General features: G+C 38.8%; 2 protein-coding genes across 6 annotated transcripts in view; one reads left to right on the top strand and one right to left on the bottom strand.

The window, feature by feature from the left end:
* LOC105383550 overlaps positions 1-6,932 on the bottom strand; it is a 73,514-nt gene extending 66,582 nt beyond the window's left edge. For both annotated transcript variants that reach the window (XM_038109925.2, XM_048630817.1), the window contains exon 1: positions 6,651-6,932. The gene's annotated coding sequence lies outside the window, so the exon portion shown is untranslated. The remainder of the gene's footprint in view (positions 1-6,650) is intronic.
* Positions 6,933-13,931: 6,999 nt separating this feature from the next.
* LOC105398197 lies at positions 13,932-19,889 on the top strand. 4 transcript variants are annotated; one of them, XR_007267865.1, is made up of 3 exons: positions 14,919-15,360; positions 18,888-18,958; positions 19,378-19,889. XR_007267865.1 is itself a non-coding variant. In XM_011570253.3 (2 exons), the coding sequence occupies exons 1-2, from the start codon at positions 15,091-15,093 to the stop codon at positions 19,660-19,662; spliced, it is 555 nt and encodes a 184-aa protein (XP_011568555.1). In that variant the 5' UTR covers positions 14,953-15,090; the 3' UTR covers positions 19,663-19,889. The 4 variants fall into 4 exon arrangements, 2 of the variants coding, with proteins under 2 accessions (XP_011568555.1, XP_048486858.1); XR_007267864.1 differs by lacking the exon at positions 19,378-19,889 and having other exon boundaries at positions 13,932-15,360; positions 18,888-18,947; XM_011570253.3 differs by lacking the exon at positions 18,888-18,958 and having other exon boundaries at positions 14,953-15,360.
* Positions 19,890-20,981: the final 1,092 nt, after the last annotated feature.

The following is a 20,981-nucleotide window of genomic DNA, read 5'->3' as shown; positions in this document are numbered from 1 at the left end:
GTTCATCTCTTTCTTTTGATTCTTTGAGTAATTTGCTCAGAAAGTAAGCTGTGGTCACTGGTTAGGCTGAGATTAGGATCCGACTGACATAGGTTCTCGGAAATGCAGTCCGTGTTGGATAGTGTTGGTATGGATGGCGGTGTTCTATTTAGTGGCATTATGATGGCCTCAGATTTTTGTTATGATTTAAGAAATCGGTAGGCAGTAAGTAGTGTATGTGCAAAATTGACGTATCCAATTTATCAGGCGCTAGAGAGTTCGTTGAACGAGGGGTAGTTGTCTATTTACAATTTGGTAAGCACAATACGAGACACTGGTTTTTACAATAAAAGCACTAAAAACCACACGAAAAATAACTTGTGAGCACTGTCTAAGCTTGGTATTAGTCTACTGTTGACACAAAGTTAGATTCACCGTGTAATTACTGATGCTAAATAACTTTTTTGAATTAAAACTCAGGAGCAAAACAATCACGTCTAACTCAGTTGAGAGCGGGGAGCGGGGGGGGGGATGTTATGTCACTCTCTAGACAGAGAACCATTTGTTCTTTGACAAAGAGAATGACAAAACAGTGCAAAAGCTAAAGCGTCCACTAACATTTTTATGAATAAAGGGGTTAGTAGGTAAGTATCCTAAATATTGTCAAGTGGTCACTTTGTGTTGAAACATTATAAAATTACCTATCTTAGCTTAATAACCATCTCTTTCTTACGCTCGACAACTTAAATAGAAATGGCATTTAAACGGCTACTGAAAATAAAATTATAAACCTAACTAAGTATGCTTAAATGCACAATTTATTTTATCTCTGGCAGGCAGAGTTGAGAAGGCTTACTAGACAACTTGAGGCAAATTGTTTTGATCGTTTCCCGGGGATTAAGTTAAGATCGCCGCCGCTTCTACGCGTTAGAAATTACTTAAGGCTTGTCTTATTCTGTAGAGTTTCGCACTCTTTCTCTCTTACTCCTTAATTCTATCTCTGTTTCAGCGGTTAATATAATATATACGAGTAGTATAATCCTAACTAACACACTCTCTCACCCAAGCTCTTCACAAATGTACTGGAAGATGTAATGAAGACTCTTAACTGGGATGAGAGAGGAGTCAACATAAATGGCAGACGCTTGTCGCACCTGCGGTTTGCTGATGACATCATCATTCTGGCTGAAGACGCCTCGGATCTACAGTGTATGCTCGCAGAACTGCATGAAGCATCCCTGAATGTTGGTCTGAGGATGAATATGTCCAAGACTAAGGTCATGTCCAGCATTCCCACCGAAGTCCAACATTACTGTTGGAAACCATAAACTGGAGGTGGTGAATGAATACACTTACCTTGGACATTGTTTATCCTTTGGCCGAGAATCCTAGGTCAAAGAGATCACAAGGCGGATTCAACTGGGATGGGCCGCCTTTTCAAAACTTGATGATGTCTTGAAGTCTAAGATCCCACAAAGCCTGAAGACCAAGGTGTTTAACCAATGTGTCTTACCCACACTAACATACGGTGCCGAAACACCGAATCAGAGTTGCACAGAGAGTTATGGAGCGAGCCATGTTAGGCATATCGCTTAGAGACCGTATTCCCAACGTGGTGATCCGCAAAAGGACTAAAGTGTTCGACGTCGGTATGCGGGTCGCCGAACTGAAATGGGAGTGGGTGGACAAAGGCGGTCACAGAATGGTGGCCTAGAGACAGAAGAAGAGCGGTTGGCATACCTCCTGCTAGATGGTCCGATGACATCTGCAAGGTTGCAGGGAAGCAGTGGACCAGAGCGGCACAGGACCGGAAGAATTGGCGTACAAATAAGGAACCCAACAGTGGGCGATAGAAGGCTGAGGATGATGATGATGATGATGAATCCTAACTAATATTATAAATGTGTCTGCCTGTCTGTCTGTCGGTCTGTCTGTTACTCTTTCACGCCAAAACTACTGGACGGATTTGAATGAAATTTGGTATACAGCTGGTCTAGACCCTAGGAAAGAATATAGACAACTTTTTATCCCGGAATTCCCACGGGAAAACTTTTTAGGGTGAAACGAAGCTCGCAGGAATAGCTAGTACATTATACTTATAACTTACCAATGAATAGGTATGAATGGTGGATATCAAACGCATCTATAGCACCGTAGCATAGCACATCTCTGGTGGAAAGGCACTCTGAACTACAATACGTCATTACGAGCATTCAACATAACAAAAGGATTTTACCATATTGATTTTTGCCTCTGATTAAATCATAGCAATATGGCAGACGACGCTCACATGTGTACTAACTAGCTAGATAGAAGTCAACAAGGACAAATAAACGAAAATACACAATTAAACACTTTCAGGATTAAGGTGCAAATTGGCCGCCGATGACGGCATGGGGTGGCAGCGGGGACGACGAGCCGCGACCGACGTCAGTACTGCCTTATACTATTATTCTATTCTATTCTCTGTGGGGGTGTAAGTACCTGCACCTGGCTCTCTCGAATGGAACCTTTGAGCACATTAAATGAGCCTTCCCAAGCTTGGATTATCTCCCACCTCGCTGGTCCACTGCGGATTGGTGGGTTCACATATATATCTAGATTTGCTAAATCTAGATAATATTATGCAGGTTTCGTCACGATTTTTTCCTTCACCGTAAGAGCGATGGCATACATTAAATTCAGCGCCGGGATTAGAATCCGCATCTCTGGCTTAAGAAGCAAACGCTTACCCGACTGAGCTTCTACTATGTATTTCTATAGAGAATTCATTAGGCGGCTAACGACACGTCGCTCGACGACACCTCCAAAGAAATAAAGTCTGTTTTTTAATCTCAGATACAAAATTGACAGATTCTGAACGGTTCATCAACAGGGGGGGACAACGTTCGTCTGCCCGGTAAGCTTGTCACCGGGCGTCTCCCCCGTGCGCAGCTACTGGCTCAAGTAGCAGTTTAGGACGAGGGCCGTTGATGCGAAAGAGTCACGGGGCACGTGAGTTGCCCTTATAGTTGGCCCGACGTCAGTTGGGCTGACATCTCCGGTGCTTGACTGGACATCAAGAAGTGCGTGACGGATAGCATGCGCCGGCCGACCCAGCTGTGTAGGCTCCATGGGTAGACATTACAGCTCCAGTACCAGAGTGGAGATCTGGCAAATGGCTTCTCCATTGTCCCTATCCCTAGTGTGGATCCAAACACGGGTGCTCCGGATGGAGTACGGGAAGTGAGCGTGCCATCAACAGCTCCGGCACCTGTCTGGACATCAGGGAGGGGGGGTCTCACCACCCCGAGGCGACTCTCCTTGTGAGTACTGTGGCTATACCCTGCAGCAGCTAGATCCACTGCTACATGGATCCCTGATGTCAGACTGCCGTCTGACTGAAGGTATAGTGCCTGTAGTTTATGACCAAGTCGTCGGGAATTACAGGTTACTATAAATAAATACGTAGTTTAGAAAACGGGTATGGTTCATCAACAGTCGATTGTCCCGCGACGCGACGTATCGTTCTATTAGCGGAACCATCGACTGTTGATGAACCGTTCAGAATCTGTCAATTTAGCATCTGAGATTAAAAACAGACCTTACATAACCCTTACATAGAATTGATACGACCTCATGCCGACACCAATTTGCACCTTTACGCTTCATATTTAAATAAACCTGTTAAAAACAAAAAAAAACCCACAGATGTGGAGGCAGAATTCGAAATATAAAAGTTTATTTTTAGCCCGCAAAAGCATCCATCTTATAAACGTTTCGATATTGAATGTGCCCGACACCCACAATTAAAACGAGAGAGAGAGATTAATACGTGTGCGGCGTCGCGTATTAAATCGAATTATATTTAAGTACGGTATTGTAAATAAATAAATGTCGGAGTTCGACTCTCGGGATTATAATATTCACAACGTATATTCGTATATATAAGTACCTAGTTTTAATTCTAAGTACTTATAAACCAACCCAACCTTAACTAACTCTAAGTTATGCAAGCTTTGTTTGCTATCTTAAGGTTTATCTTAAGTCCTTTATCTTAAGCATAGAGGCACCAGTACGTTAAGTATGGTACTTATACATAGGTATTATTATGTTTCATACTTAGACCAATTATTAAAACGCCAAACGTAAAAAGTCATCTAAATACGTATCTAGTAGTAACTCTTCTCTACTATGTCAACAGATCACTGGTACATCGAAAACTCAGTCCATCCGGTGACCCATCCACAAATGTGACCGACATGACCCCGGCTTACCTTTATAAACAATTGAACTCTAGTACGCCATTGGCCCATCGCGTCTTCATTCGCACCACAGAGATCACAGTAGTAGTAAAGGGGGGCTATTCTACATAACCTGAACACGCATTATGTTGTTAATAGCTTACATAATTATAAATAGGCGTCGAAATATACGAAGCCGTTTGACATCTACATCATTACAACCCATCATGGGTCTCCTTCCAATGAAGGAAGGGTTTTAGGCCTAGTCCACCACGCTGGCCTATAGTGCGGGTTGGTGGACCCCAACACAAGCAAGCTTGTGCTGAGAGAGTTGTCGGGTAAGTGGGCAACCCGACTGTCAGATGTTTTCAAGCTGCCCGAAGGCCTCTGACTAGGCTTAACGACTGCTACCGAAACAGCAACCGGGACCCACGGCTTAACGTGCCGTCCGAAGCACAGAAGCGTCCAGAAAACGACCACTTGAAATGTGTGTGCCATGTGTTGCTTAACTTTAATCATCTGTTATGATCACTGAAGCAAGCTCGACTACGGGTGCTTCATTTTGCAATGCATTAAGTATACAATGTGTTTTCCTGGCACATCCCGACAAATCAAAGTATAATTAAAAATCGAAATTCTTTTTGGTTATATTAATGCTACAACCTTAACATTGAAACAATTAAAAATACAATAAAATACTTATAAGTCAACCAGCCTTATTCAGCCCGTCTCAAAAAACGTCCGACTCAGCATATGCTATGAAACAAGGCCGCGACACTAGTTTAGTAGAATCGGGTGCAAGGTCTATATCATAGGCATAAGGACGCACCGGCTATGTGGCCACGGCAATGAGGATTGGAGCACACGGCCCGATCAATCCAAATTACTATTTCAATGGCGCGACATTGGAAGAGGTCCTGAAGGAACCTATTATTTTATACAAAATGCATAGGTACAATAAAAGATGGAGAGAATATAACTAAACTAGTATACAAGGGCGTACTTATCGCCTAAACGCGATCTCTTCCAGCCAACCCTGTAGGTAAGGAGACAAGTTATAAATTTAGCAATGACAAGTCGTACTTAGGGCCTGTTTCACAATGTCTGGATAATGGCTACGTGTGGGACAAAAGACATACTGTCACTTTCTAAAACATAAATTACAGAGAGTGACAGCATTTGTTTTATGTTTATCCCACAGGTAGCTATTAACAAGACATTGTGAAACAGGTCCTTAAGGTTCTTTGTTCGAAATTCAAATTTATTATTAACTATGTATTTTACGACAGTTAACTTTTGACAGTACCAAAATGAAAATTTGTTAACGGCAAATGTGTAATTTCATTGTGATGATGTAAGTTGTGAATGGGTAGTAGTAGGTATAGGTATATCAAGTCAAGCGTAAGCATAAGTAATAGTAAAAAAAAAAAAAACACGCACTCACGCCTTGTACTAATGTACTTACTCCCTTGCGGGGTAGGCAGAGGTGCATTGCTGCACCCACTTTTCGCCAGAGTGTATGTTAGTCCCAATGTAATAGGGGGCGGGCCTATTGCCATTTTTACGGGCACATCCAAGACCCGAGAACAAATATCTGTGTTTAAACAAATATCTGCCCCAGCCGGGAATCGAACCCGGGACCATCGGCTCAGTAGTCAGGGTCACTAACCACTAAGCCATTCGGTCGTCGTAAGTTATAGTATAAGGTAGGTAAGTAGGTATTCGGTAACTTATACTATACCGTAGCGTTTTACTTACAAATATCAGAACCAAACAGTATGAATTATTATAAGGTATTGCATAGAAGAGATCGCTTTTAGCGACAAGGTATAATCAGCATAATTTATTCTATCGATTATGATGAAACTACACACGATGTTTAAACATTCATGATATCAAATTATGATGAATGTTAAAGTAAGTAATATTTGAATAAGGAATAATTGATTTAAAATTTCTGCAGTTCAAAACAGTGTTCATGTTATATTAAATTACTTAATGTTTACTCAATCACCATTTTCAGCACTCATTAGTCCCATTAAATTATTAACAGTATTATTTGTAAAATAGTGTTATAATAATCAATTAATAAATAAATATTATAATAAAAGGTAGATCGATCCATCAGCACACAACTAATTTTATTTTCTATTGTCATACTGTTTTCATTTGCCGCTTTTTAGAATGAAATATCTACCTACCCTTCTTGTCATAGAAATATCAGTTTACAAGAGTCAACGTGAAACAATAATCTCGAAATTTGGTGCTATTGTCATTGTCACTGGAGTTTTTTCAAAAATCGCAAGTGTATTTTTTTAAATAAAAAAATATATTTTTTCTATCGTTTAACCTAAAAATGGCTACTGTGCGGCTACTGGATAATCTTGAAAACTGAAAACAAGTTATGGAAATGCAAGTTGGTAAAGTACAAAAATCTATAATCCTCACCTGTTGTCGCGGGCGACCAGCTGACTGTTCCGATCGCACGGGCCGCGGCTAACGCCTCTTCCAAATTCAAAACCGAACAAAAGTTTATTATTTATCCGTCACAAAAATTGGGGGGAAGATGCACGATCGTTTATTTTTAATTTGCGAATTCGTCGTCAAAGCGTCATTGCGGCCAGCCACTCGCTCCAAATTTGAATGTCGGTCGCGCCACAAAATGTTTTATTGTCAACTAAATTTTTTATGGTATAATTATTGTCGAGGCGCCCGGCCGTGCGATCTCTTTGGCGCAAGGGGAAAGACTGAAAATTGTGGGCTGAAAACAGGGGCTGTAGCTACGTAGGAGTAGGTTTGAGTGGGTGTAGTAAGGACAGGGACAGGTGCATGGACGTAGGCCCGCGTGCGAGCGAGACAGGTGCTTGTGCCGGCCGGGACATACGTATTCACGTAGTCATCTCTGTCATGTCAGATGGAGAATTTGTAGGCGTTAGTAATTTGAACCTTTGATTGCGGTTTCCCGAATTAATAACGGAGTTTGCGAACTGAATTAGCTTCAATGATTTTTCTGTTGATCCGTTATTATTTTACGTCTTCGTTACCCTACGACCCACATACTTTCATAGAAGATATATGGAATACAAAAGTAAGACATGGTTTAAACGCAGTTTAAATTGACTGAACTATTTTTTGCGAACCAATCACCTGCTTTTTCCAAAAACCAATCAAATAAACCAACAGTGTTTTTGTGGAACTAAAGATCCCGCTTTTCTAACTTTTATTGGTATAAAGTTGAACACGGCAATTTATCAGGTTTATAGAGATCCGTAGGACAATGTTTTAGTTCTGTTACTGTAATAAGATATAAGTACCTACTATTTATGTATTAAGTATGTTAATTTTAACATACAAGTACCTACTTGTTACGCCAATAACATTGAGAATACCTAAAAATGAGACACAGGTACTAGATTAATTATAATTCAAGTGTAAAAAATCCTAATATATAATATTATAAATGCGAAAGTAACTGTGTCTGTCTGTCTGTCTGTCTGTCTGTCTGTTACTCTTTCACGCCAAAACTACTGAACGGATTTGAATGAAATTTGGTATACATACGGTCTAGACCCTGGGAAAGAACATAGGCTACTTTTTATCCCGGAATTCCCACGGGAAAACTTATTAAGGCGAAGCGAAGCGCGCGGGAATAGCTATAATGTATAAATTTTTATTACAACACTACTTATAATTAAAATTCACAACTCAAACTTTATACATAAATGCTGCAAAAATTCTGTAGATATTTTATTCGGCATACGGAACTGCGATTTTACAAAGACTATTTGCCCTCTTGGCATCGTCTCCAAAATGAGGTTGTCAAAGGTCGACAGCTCAGCATCAGAGAAGGAAGACAAATCGATGGCCTACACACAATCATACAGTAGCCATTTGAAATAAAATAAGAATGAAAAACATTTTTTTTTGTCGAAACAATTTTAACAGTAGACAAACCCTTCAGCTGTATGGGGAGTGCGGGTTTTTACGCCAGTCGCCAGCTAGCGGTATACTGGCGGTCGAATGGCGTAGTGGTTAGTGGCCCTGACTGCTATGCCGAAGGTCCCGGGTTCGATTCCCGGCTGGGGCAGACATTTGTTTAAAGACAGATATTTGTACTCGGGTCTTGGGTGTTGATATTTATATTTAACTAGCTGTTCCCGCGCGCTTCGCTTCGCCTTAAAAAGTTTTCCCGTGGGAATTCCGGGATAAAAAGTAGCCTATGTTCTTTCCCAGGGTCTAGACCGCATGTATACCAAATTTCATTCAAATCCGTTCAGTAGTTTTGGCGTGAAAGAGTAACAGACAGACAGACAGACAGACACTGTTACTTTCGCATTTATAATATTAGTTAGGATATGTATCTATCTATGTATTTGTGTAGATATATCAGCTGTCCGATACCCATAACACAGGCTCTGCCTAGCTTGGGGTCGGATGGCCGTGTGTGAGATGTCCCCACATATTATTATTATTATTATACGCGATGCACTAGCTCTGCGCCATATAGATTGGAGTCGATTTTCACTGCTCAATTGGTAAAGAAAAACCTACCCTTGGCCGTCTGGACTTTAGTGTGTTGGTTGATTGGTAGGTTATTATACAGGCTGTTCTAAAAGCCCAACTACTTTTGTTCTACTTGGACATGCACAGTTGTATCGAGTGAGCCACGTGAAAGCACCACGTGACGCAGACAATATCAGAACATAACCAATTATTAAACTTCTAGAAACGTAAATATTGTATTCAAATTTTAAATTCAATGTAAAAAAATAAGTGCCATTTGGTGTCAGCATTTTGTGAGTGTAACTTTTTCATTGGTCGCGAGTTTTTTTTTTCTTATATCTAAACTAATGCCACTATTGATTCGTTGGACATAAAAAATAACAAAGTAGGTAAATGTATGCAACAGAAAACTAACAAGCTATTCAAACTAATGAATTCCAAAAATAATAATAATTGTTATAAGTACTAAAAAATTCCAGTATACCGAGCTTTTCCTACTATTTAATTTAGACTAGTTCCGGGAAATTTTATATAATAGATGTTTAGAGCCATTGTCGATTCCCCAGAAATCTTTCCTAATTGACCTTTAAATGAAATTTCAAGGCAATTAATAAATAAGTATCGACTATTTTTAAGCGAATGCAGATGGATGGTAAGACAGGTTAAGCTATTTTCAGACAAGCACGTAGGTACTCATTAAAAAACGGCGATACGGCTTGCAACCTATCACGTGAGTACAATTGTAATCCTATCCATCCAATAACTGGTACGATGTGTGGACAATGGGGCTTTATTTGAGCTAATTATATTGACTCATCGGTTTTCGGTTTTTAAAGATGAAGGCGATACGGGTCGCAAGTGAATCACTTCTGAGTTACCTCTGAATATCCCTTCGGGGATTACAGTCATATATAAAGTACCTACGTATGTATGTATCTATTCGATATAGTATAAAAATACAAGAAAGAATGTAAAACCCGTCACAGACTTAGCTATAATATACAGGGTAATTGGTAAGTAGACCGGATCCTTTTAGGAGGTGATAGAGGAAGGCATTTCCAGTCGATTGAACCCTATAATGCATTATCCGAAACTTAACCATTTCTAAGATATTTAATATTTAAGTTTTTTTGAATTTTTTGGGAAATTTTTATGTTTCAAACAGAAAAAAAAACTATCCATATTTCTATTATTTTTTTGGCTGTTTTACATTAGTAACACCTTAATAATATATATATATATATTTTATTAAGGTGTATATATATATATATATATATATATATATATACTCGCAAGATTTGAACTTATCAAAACTAAATTATCAGAAGTGAAATGATGCGGCAGCCGCCACCTGGCGTGGAAAATATGAAAAATGGACAACCGCGCCGACACTGATTTGTAGTTTCAGATCCATGCTATTGTTAACCATCCGACGCTAAAAGAGGGGTGCTATAGTGATTGTGTAACTGTCTGTGGTAGCGTAGCTCGTTTGAGAGCCAAGGCTAAACCGAATTTCATTATGTTACCCCAAGTATCGTAGCGTAATAAAAATAAAAAAATACGTTGGGGTTACAGAAATATAGATAGATAGAATATTCTTTATTTGTACACATATATATATATATATATATATATATATGTGATAAAACAAAACTAATGCATTTTTCGCAAAGAATCTCTACAGGTACAAATATGAATATTAATTTTAAAGGTACTAGAATTTCTGAAACGACTATTTCTAAATTTTTGGGTGTATTTATTGACAAATCTTTGACTTGGAAGCCACATATACATGATCTCAGCAAAAGGCTTAGTAAATCTGCTTATGCTTTATTTAAACTGTCACAAGTAGTCAACTCGGAAACCATTCTGATTGCATACCATGGACTTGTAGGTTCGATATTAAGATATGCAATAATTTTCTGGGGTAACTCAACGGACAAAAATATAATATTTAAATCTCAAAAGAGATGTCTCAGATCAATGTTTAATTTGAAAACAGTTGACAGCTGTGCACCAATATTTAAAAAGTACAAAATTTTAACTGTACCATCACTCTACATAATGGAAGTTGCAATGTTTGTTAAAACGAATCCCCATCTATTCCAAAGAGCTGTAGATATGAGCTCACGTAGGCAACGTGATGAGACTAGACTCGGTGCGACTCAAGCAAAGACTGCTCTGAAGCATAAAAGCTTGTTCTGTATGGGACCAAAAATCTTTAACCACATCCCAAAGGACATTAAGCAATTAAATATAAATTTATTCAAAGTCAGATTGAATAAGCTTCTTGCGGAAAAATGTTATTATTCTATACATGATTTTTTAATTGATCGCTGTTTCTAATGTTGGACATGTGCATTATCTTTAAATTATTTCTATAAATACTAAATTGCCTATGTATCTTTACACAACTTTTATATTGCTTGACATTGTACTTAGACTTTAAATTTTAATTATATTGACATATTTTTATAGCAATTTTTGGATGCCTCGTTCACAATGTAAATTTATTTTTATTTAATGTTATTTTTATTAGTAAATTGATTTTTTTTTTTTTTTTTTTTTTTTGTTTAAAATTTGCATGTAATCTTAGCATGTTATTATTAGAAAACATATAAATATTTGTACGCCTAAGGGTAAGACATGACGATCGATGCATTTTGTGTACTTACAACTATGAAATACTCATGTTCTGACAAATAAATGATCTTTATCTTTATCTTTATCTTTATCTTTATATATTTACTGAAATCCATCGAAAATTTAAAACCTGAAGAATCACCCAGTACAAACATTGTTCAGGATGACCGACCCCCTTACGGCTTACTTTACCACTTTTGCAGAATTTGTCAGTGATCCTCCAGAAGGCAGATCAATGTACCCCACATAGTGAAGTATATCTGCACACAACAATCACAATACGCGATATCAGTACGGATTTTATATGATAAAGTAAGAAATAATTTAGTAAATAATTGCTAAGCATATTTTTAGGGATCTAACAGAACATTCTTTAAATAGTAATTTACAAGCAACAGCTTAATCTTTTTGCGGGAAACAAATTGCGAATTCTTTAAGCTTCCCGTCGCCATTTCTTTATTCAGTTTAAGATTTTAATCAAAAAGCAATTATCTTCTTCTTTGGTTGGATATTTTTTACATAGAGTTGAAGAAACGCCCACTAACTCTTAGAGCGCGAGTGGTTTCGGACTAGCGTATATTTTAGCGTAGCGTAGCGTATTATAGCGTATACGCGATCGATGAAGTATACGCGTAAGCGCATATAAGCGAGTTTCATTACGCGCTTCAAAAAATCTAACTGGTATTACATTTATTTCTTGTGAATGAATAACCCCTCTTTGATCATGAATATCCTTCCACCCTAAGGTTGTCTTGAAAAAAATCTCTTTAAGCGATAAGACCGCCATTTTTGTACAGTATATGTGTTAGTATTTAAGGTAAGTATGTAAGTTTATTTTATGTGTGTGTACAAATAAAGAATATTCTATCTTTCTAACTAACAAATTGAACCGTACAGTATCGACTGAGCTAAAATAATTGGGGATTGAAGTTAAGTAGACCATCTTAAGACTCACTTATTTGAATAACTCCAATGTAGAAATAAACATATAGATCCGCAAAATTACCGATCTATATTTAGACACAAACAAAACTGGGATCAAGTATTTGAAAGCTTTCGGAATCTGATAACTTTATCCAATAATAAATATGTAGTAGAACAGAACCCATACTCTGAAGGCGCGTTGTTTATTTGTTATGTACAATCGATTCTTCTCAATAGAAAGAACCTTAAGGCGATATATATGTATATAGTATGTATATACTCAAAACTAGCGCCGCCGATTGAAAAAAACTAAATTACTTCTAAATGGAAAAGGCTAGCTTAATGCCTTCTTCTGCAACATTGAAGTTCATTTAACAGAGCATCAGGATATTACCAACTAAAATCGGTAATATTTTGTTCCAATTTTAAATTAAATCTTTGAAAAAATTGGGGTTGTTTGTTATTTTGTGAGTGGAACTTTTTCATTGCCCGGCAGTGTATAAAATAGAGTAGGTATATAGGAACTTCAATATCCTTTGAACTAAACTAACTGCATTTATTTAACGCAAAGATTTAATCTTCAAAATAAATGAGAACCTCCTGACCCTCCGTTGTAATAAATATTAAAAAATATTCCTTTACCTCAGAATTTAATATCGTTTCTCTCCGTAACATGAAATATTTGCGTAAAAATGAGGTTTCGTATTTACTTTAATCTTCTTCAGTGTGCTACTAAGCTGCTATTTAATATTATTCATACTTAATTGATTCAAACATTTAGCTTTCAAATTAATATGGAAATATCTAACTATTTATCTATTTACCTAACTAAACCATAGGCTAAATTTTAAATTAATATATATACTCAGTCTCGTAACCACTTCACATATCGTTATAAATGCCCCCTAGGGATGAAAAGAGCTATTTTAATCCCTCTTTTCATGCAATTCTTACATAGGTACTTTCCGAGCATAGATGATGACTCTTTTATCCACCAACAAAGGTTGGCTGGAAGAAATAGCTTTTTTGCAAAAAGCCCGCCATTGTATGCTTTTTACTGTGTTTTTCAATTGTTATGTATTTATATTATGTTTCTGTGTACAATAAAGTGTTTAAATAAATAAATAAAAAATGATGAAAATAATATTAGACAGTACAGGTGTTAACTGTGTTAACAATATATTAGCGCCATCTATAAATTAGAAGGTTTAACTACTTAGTTTCCTATGTAAACACAGCGTTATCTCGCAGGCTACTTGCATAGATCGATTATTAAGCATTACTACACTATTAAGTTCCTATACATCCTGCTAGATGGCGCAGTGTCGGGGGTGGTGGTAGCATATAAGCCGCTACAGGCGGAGTCTCGGCCTCTTTCCACGGGACCTCGCTGTACAAGCAACAATAAACTAGTATCCAGTATTACCAACACGCGGTTTCCTTCACATCCACGAGTCATCCCCTTCATGTGATGACCCCTAGTTCTCGAATCTGAGTCGAAAGGAGTGCAATCCCGTGAAGTCGGTCGTTAGAGGGCTGGGGTTTTCGTTGCGCGATAGGCGACGGCCCGAGGCATCGGCGACAACGACAAGCAGATTCGAGCGAACGCGCAAAAATTTCAAGTAAGGAGGAGCAGTGGACAACGGAGAAGCACGCGGAGCACCGACACCGCGACGACACGTGGCACGAGGTCTACCGGAGGACCGGAGGCAACGAGCACCGCGACGACACGTGACACGAGGTCTACCGGAGGCAACGAGCACCGCGACGACACGTGGCACAAGGTCTACCGGAGGCAACGAGCACCAAAACGACACGTGGCACGAGGTCTACCAGAGGGAAGGAGCATCAAGACACAAGAAGTCACCTACCGAGGCCGCACGAGGACGGCCACACGCAGCGAGCGACAAGAAGAGATAAGTACCTACCATCAGTTTTTTGAGCTAGGCAATTCTCTTCCCGCTAATTACGAATTCAAGATACCTACAGACCTACCTACCGTATATAATTTTTTCGATTGTTAATTTTCTAAATTAAAATGGCAAACTCAGATAAATTAGTTCTAGAAAACTTAGAGTTAAAGGATTTAATTAAGAAGCGCGGCGTCATAAAGGGTAAATTAACCAGTTTTAAGAAGTATGTATCTGGTCTTACAGAAGAATTAAGTGCCGAACAATTATTAGAATTAGATCTTAGGATAACTAGAATGTCACTAGTATTTGAAGAATTCGAGATTGTACAAACTAGAATAGAAACATTGGCCACAGACGTAGACAACCAAATCTCAGAAAGGGAATTATTTGAAGACGGTTATTTTAAGAACGTAGCTCTAGGTAAATCCATACAAAATGTAAATGGTTCCGACCATAACAACACGATCCTGAACCCGTCCAACAATGAAAGTTCTTCGCCGTTAACCGAGGGTAGTCAGTCGATTAAATTTCCAGAAATTTCATTGCCGTCGTTTAACGGTGATAAAACACATTGGGTCGAGTTCAGAGACAGCTTCGACGCTCTTATTAACCAATCGAACTTAAAGTCAATTCAAAAATTTAAGTACCTAAAGAGTTGTTTGACTGACAGCGCACTTGAAGCCGTTAGTTCCCTCGAATATTCCGAAGAAAGTTTTTTGATAGGTTGGCAGTTATTATGCGAAAGGTACAACAATCCGAAATCATTAATCAATAATCATTTGAAAGAATTATTTAACATCGATTATGTCCCCACAACTGCCGCAGCTTTAAGAAAATTATCCGATAACATTTCTAAAAATCTTAGAATAATAAGATCACTGAATATTCCAACCGATAACTGGGATATGTTAGTGATATTTTTTCTAAACCAAAAACTCGATAAAAAATTGCAAAGTAAATGGGACAAAGTAGCCAACCGGACCTCTAGAATTGACTCTGGTGAATTGCCTACATTACAGGATTTCCGGACCTTTCTGAAGGACCAAGCGGACCATCTGGAGTCGCTGGACCCTGGCAAGCCTCATGGACCCAGTGACGCCCAAATTATACCCGCGAGGAAGGCCTTCGTAACTACGTCTTCCCACACCGGCACCGCAAGTCCCACGAGTTCAAGGGTAATACCTAAACCTTATACTAGCAATAATCAGTGTCCAAGTTGTAAGGAGGGGCATTATATTAACCAATGCCCAAAATTTCTAGCCCTAAACGAGGTCTCACGCATTCGAGTCGTGAGAAAATTAGGGCTATGTTACAATTGCCTGAGTACGAGACATACACTGCCGACCTGCAGAGCTACCACTTGCAAAATATGTAAAGGTAAGCATCATACGCTTTTACATGTCCAATCATCCAACATTACTCATTCAAACACACACACAAACACACATTCAAACACACAACTTCAGCCAAATACATACTCGCAACCGAGCGCACAAACACAACCAACTACCCTGTATACCTACGAGTCCAAACCAACTGGATGCGTAGGTACAAACGAATCAAAGTCGATAAATTTGCATACCAATCAAGTAGTCAACACTACGTTATGTCAAACCGATGACAATCTATTACCGAACAAAACAGTGATGTTGTCGACAGCACAAATCAATGTTTTCGATAAAAATAACCAATTACACACATTCCGAGCACTATTAGACTCAGGCTCACAATCAAACTTCATAACGAAACAAGCATACGACAAACTTAACCTACCTACACAACACATAAACATGGAGGTGTTAGGCTTTAACGAAAATAGCACGATAATCGAAAAAAGGTGTAAAATTACATTCGAGTCGAAAGATAACCAATTTACTGGTGAGTTGTCTTGTCTAATTGTACCTACCATCTGTAAGTTACCGTCACAGATCAATGCCACGTCTTTAAAAATCCCACCACGATTCAACTTAGCCGATGACTTCTATCACGAACCAGGTGAAGTCGATATGATAATAGGTGCAGAGTTATTTTTCGAGCTTCTCTGCATAGGACGACACCGCCTGGGAGATGGACAACCGACCCTGCAAAAAACTCGACTCGGCTGGGTGGTCACGGGTTCGATTCCCGGCGCCAGCCCGCCGCCACAGTCAGTAAGGTGTAATTTCGTGTCGAATACACAAATGAAATCGCTATTTGATACAAATGAGTTCGATTCAAGAACCTTACCCAATGATGAGACTATACAGTGTGAGAAAATATTCAATGACCACACACGCACGTCTGAGGGTAATTTTGTGGTAGATTTACCGTTAAGGTTGCCTATCTCTTCCCTCGGTCAGTCTCGTCCCGCGGTCTATAAAAGATTTATTACATTAGAGTCGAAATTTCAGAAAAACCCCGAATTTAAAGAAAGATATGTCGATTGTATGAGGGAAATGCAAGAAAAGGGCCATATGATAAAAAATGATGATTTCACTCAACCATGTAATTATGTACCTACCGCAACACGCGGTAATTAATAGCGAAAAGGTTACGACACCACTTAGGGTCGTATTTGATGCCTCCCATAAAACTAGTTCAGGGATGTCATTAAACGATATTCAATTCAAAGGTACAATCAGTCAGGACAAAATAACGAACATTTTGTTAAGATTTCGAAAACACAAATACATCGTTATCGCAGATGTAGCTCAAATGTACAAAAATATATATGTTCGAGAAGACCAACGTCACCTACAATGCATTCTATGGCGTGAAACACAAACTGACCCACTACTCACCTACAAATTAACGAGTCTCAGTTTTGGTCTGAAATGTGCACCCTATATAGCGACGCGGTGCCTGACGCAACTAGCGAACGAAAACAAAGGTGAGTACCCGTTAGCATCCGCCGCGATACAGCATGATTTTTTGATGGACGACTACGTTCACGGCGACGACGACGAGCGCAGGCTAGCAGAGACCTCAGTACAGGTCGACCGTATCCTGAGCACAGCTAATTTCAAATTAAGAAAATGGAAATCCAATTCGAAAACCATCTTAAACGAGGTAAGTCACAGTACCACACATGACACATACATAACCACCCCGATAGGTCAAGATAATAACACACACAAAGTATTGGGTATTGTATGGGATAATAATGAGGATCGATTAAGTTACAGATTAAAGCGGGAACCAATGTCAAAATCAATAACAAAACGTTACGTTTTATCTATAGCCTCGTCGATATACGACCCGTTAGGTATGTTAGGACCAGTAATTATCATTGCGAAATGTTTCATACATAAACTTTTCAAATTAAAGTTTAATTGGGATGAAAAACTACCGATTCAATTAATTAATGAATGGGAAACATTCTATAACAGTTTGTTTACGTTAGACACACTATCTATTCCAAGGCGAGTCGTTATCAATGATTACATAACCATAGAAATGCACGGATTCTCAGACGCGTCCTTGACCGCTTATGGGGCCGTTATATACATACGATCTATAGATAAACAGGGCAGGATTATGGTTCGATTATTGCGCGCGAAATCGAGAGTTGCGCGTGAGGAAACTATTCCACGATTAGAGCTGCGAGCTGCCTGGCTGTTAGCCGCATTGTCTGACGACGTAAACAATGCGCTTAAATTTAAATGGACGAAACAATACTTCTGGTCAGATTCAAATGTAGTATTAGCATGGATAAAATCACCACTACAAAAATTAAACACATTCGTAAAAAATAAAGTAAATGACATACAAAAAATTACAAACATCGATGATTGGCGTTGGGTCTCTTCTGGTAACAACTCAGCGGATTTGTTATCTAGGGGTCTAGCTGCTGAAAGGTTAGGTAGTAGTTCATTATGGTGGCAGGGGCCCTCCTGGCTTTCCGAGCCCATGGAGAAGTGGCCTACATTTCAACTACCCAAAACGGAAATAACGTTACCCGAAACTGAACAAGAGACACATTGTAATATAAGTACAAACAAGTCAAGCGAGTTAATTACAAACTTAATAAAAAAATATTCTAACTTAAATAAACTCAATCGAGTATTTGTTTACATGCGAAGATTCATTCACAACTCTAGACATCCGAACAATAGAATAGTCGGGGTCTTATCAGTAGATGAAATGCGACATGCGTTGCTCGAATTAATTAGATTTGCACAAACAGAATCGTTCCAAATGGAGTACAAGTTACTAAAAAATAGTAAACAACTACCACAAACATCAAACATATTGTGTTTGAAACCATTTATGGAAAATGGGATTATTCGAGTAGGGGGACGCCTGGAACAGTCCTCATACAATTACGATAAAAAACACCCAATACTTCTACATCACTCACACACACTAACAATTCTTATAATGCGTGGAGAACACATAAGATTAATGCATGCAGGGCCACAGTTATTACTTTCATCTGTCCGCGAGAGATATTGGCCGACACACGGTAAGATCGTCGCTAATAAGGTTGTACGAGAATGTATAACGTGCTTCAGGAACAGTCCGAAGATCTACTCACCGATAATGGGTAATTTACCAAGGTCAAGAGTAACTCCAGCACCGCCCTTCCTCACAACTGGCATTGATTATGCAGGACCCTTTGCGGTGAGGGACAAAAGGGGGCGTGGTTACAGGTCATACAAATGTTACATAGCAATTTTTATTTGTTTTTCGACAAAGGCAATTCACTTAGAGTTAGTTTCAGGTCTAGAAACTCAGCTCTTCCTGTCTGCGCTGCGAAGGTTTACGTCCAGGCGAGGTATACCAAAAACAATAGTGAGTGATAATTCCACTACCTTTCATGGGGCCAATAACGAATTATGTGCAATTTATAAATTTATCGACGAATGTTCGAGCGAAATAATAGCTTCTTGTGCAAATGAGGGAATAAATTGGAAATACCTGTCTACACTCCACACATGGGGGGTTTGTACGAGGCGGCCGTTAAAAGCTGTAAATTTCATCTTAAACGAGTTCTAGGCCAAGCCCTATTAACCTACGAAGAATTTAGTACTATACTTACCCAGGTGGAAGGTATCTTGAACTCTCGTCCGCTCTGCCCTTTACCAAATTCGGATACAGACGAGATATCAGTTTTAACGCCAGCTCATTTCCTGATTGGTAGGACACTTATCTCATTGCCCGACTACGAATATGAAAATGTACCTACAAACCGCTTATCTCACTACCAACAGCTGCAGCAGATCCAATGCGACTTCTGGAGAAGATGGTCAAGAGACTACATAGGACTGCTTCAAGAACGCACGAAATGGAGAAGCTGCAAGGGTGCCGGACTCGACGTGGGTACCATTGTGCTGATCAAAGATGACCGACTGCCGCCCTGCCAGTGGAGGCTGGGACGCATCGTCGGCTGCTGCCCGGGTCGCGACGGCATCACGCGGGTCGCAGAGATGCGCACGGCGCGTGGAATAATCAAGAGAGCATTCAACAATATCTGTCCATTACCGATTACATGTTAAAATGCCTTTTATTGTAACAATCAAATAACTTATAACTAGTTAAATCTCATTTAATACCCGTATAGTTCAGTTTTAACAATTTTGGTCTATTAGTTACCGATAATATGATAGGTTGTGGAATATTTTAGCTTACACATTAAATAAAGGTTAGGCTTCAATATTGTAAATAGTTCGTAGTCGTTAGGATTTAGATTCGAAATTTAAATATTAAAAATACAAATAAGTAACTACTTAGTTAATTAAATCTGTTATATTAGTACCATCTAACTATTGAATTAAACGTGCTAATAACATGAGTTTCATTTCCTTAGATAGGTAGGTAATAACAGATAAATAAATTATTATTTGGGCATAAGCGCCATTCGAAACCAAATAACTAGTTTCTAATTAGAATCTTGGGGCGCAGCATGTTAACTGTGTTAACAATATATTAGCGCCATCTATAAATTAGAAGGTTTAACTACTTAGTTTCCTATGTAAACACAGCGTTATCTCGCAGGCTACTTGCATAGATCGATTATTAAGCATTACTACACTATTAAGTTCCTATACATCCTGCTAGATGGCGCAGTGTCGGGGGTGGTGGTAGCATATAAGCCGCTACAGGCGGAGTCTCGGCCTCTTTCCACGGGACCTCGCTGTACAAGCAACAATAAACTAGTATCCAGTATTACCAACACGCGGTTTCCTTCACATCTACGAGTCATCCCCTTCAACAGGTACAGAATAAAGCCATTAACGAAGGGCGTCCGACGCTAATAACAATATTGAAAGACAAACAAAACGCGAGGTAATTATGAGCCCCATTTTGTTCACCTGCACATCGTCGTTAGGAAAAGGTCAAAAGGTTCCGTACTGTTAGCCACAGAGATATCTGACCACCCTTACGTAATTACTAATTAAGGCACGGTCCTTGCAAAGCATGAATGTTAGTAAAATTATTTTTACTTTTTTAAATATTTTTAATAAATGTAATATGATGTTAAATTTATTTATACAATTTGAATATAATTGATAAAAATATTAAATATAATAATTTAATTACAATGAAATGTACCTAACTACTCCTTGCATGCTGTGGACACATATCTTTTGGAGTGTTAACTGGTTTCTGTGTTTGTGTTATATGTAATACTAGCTGTTCCCGCGCGCTTCGCTTCGCCTTAAAAAGTGTTCCCGTGGGAATTCCGGGATAAAAAGTAGCCTATGTTCTTTCCCAGGGTCTAGACCGTATGTATACCAAATTTCATTCAAATCCGTTCAGTAGTTTTGGCGTGAAAGAGTAACAGACAGACAGACAGACAGACAGACACAGTTAC

Source organism: Plutella xylostella, chromosome 27 (assembly GCF_932276165.1).
Source record: "Plutella xylostella chromosome 27, ilPluXylo3.1, whole genome shotgun sequence".
Classification (NCBI taxonomy): Eukaryota; Metazoa; Arthropoda; class Insecta; order Lepidoptera; family Plutellidae; genus Plutella; species Plutella xylostella.
The sequence above is the reverse complement of the archived record's forward strand: the minus strand, read 5'-3'. Positions and strand labels throughout refer to the sequence as shown.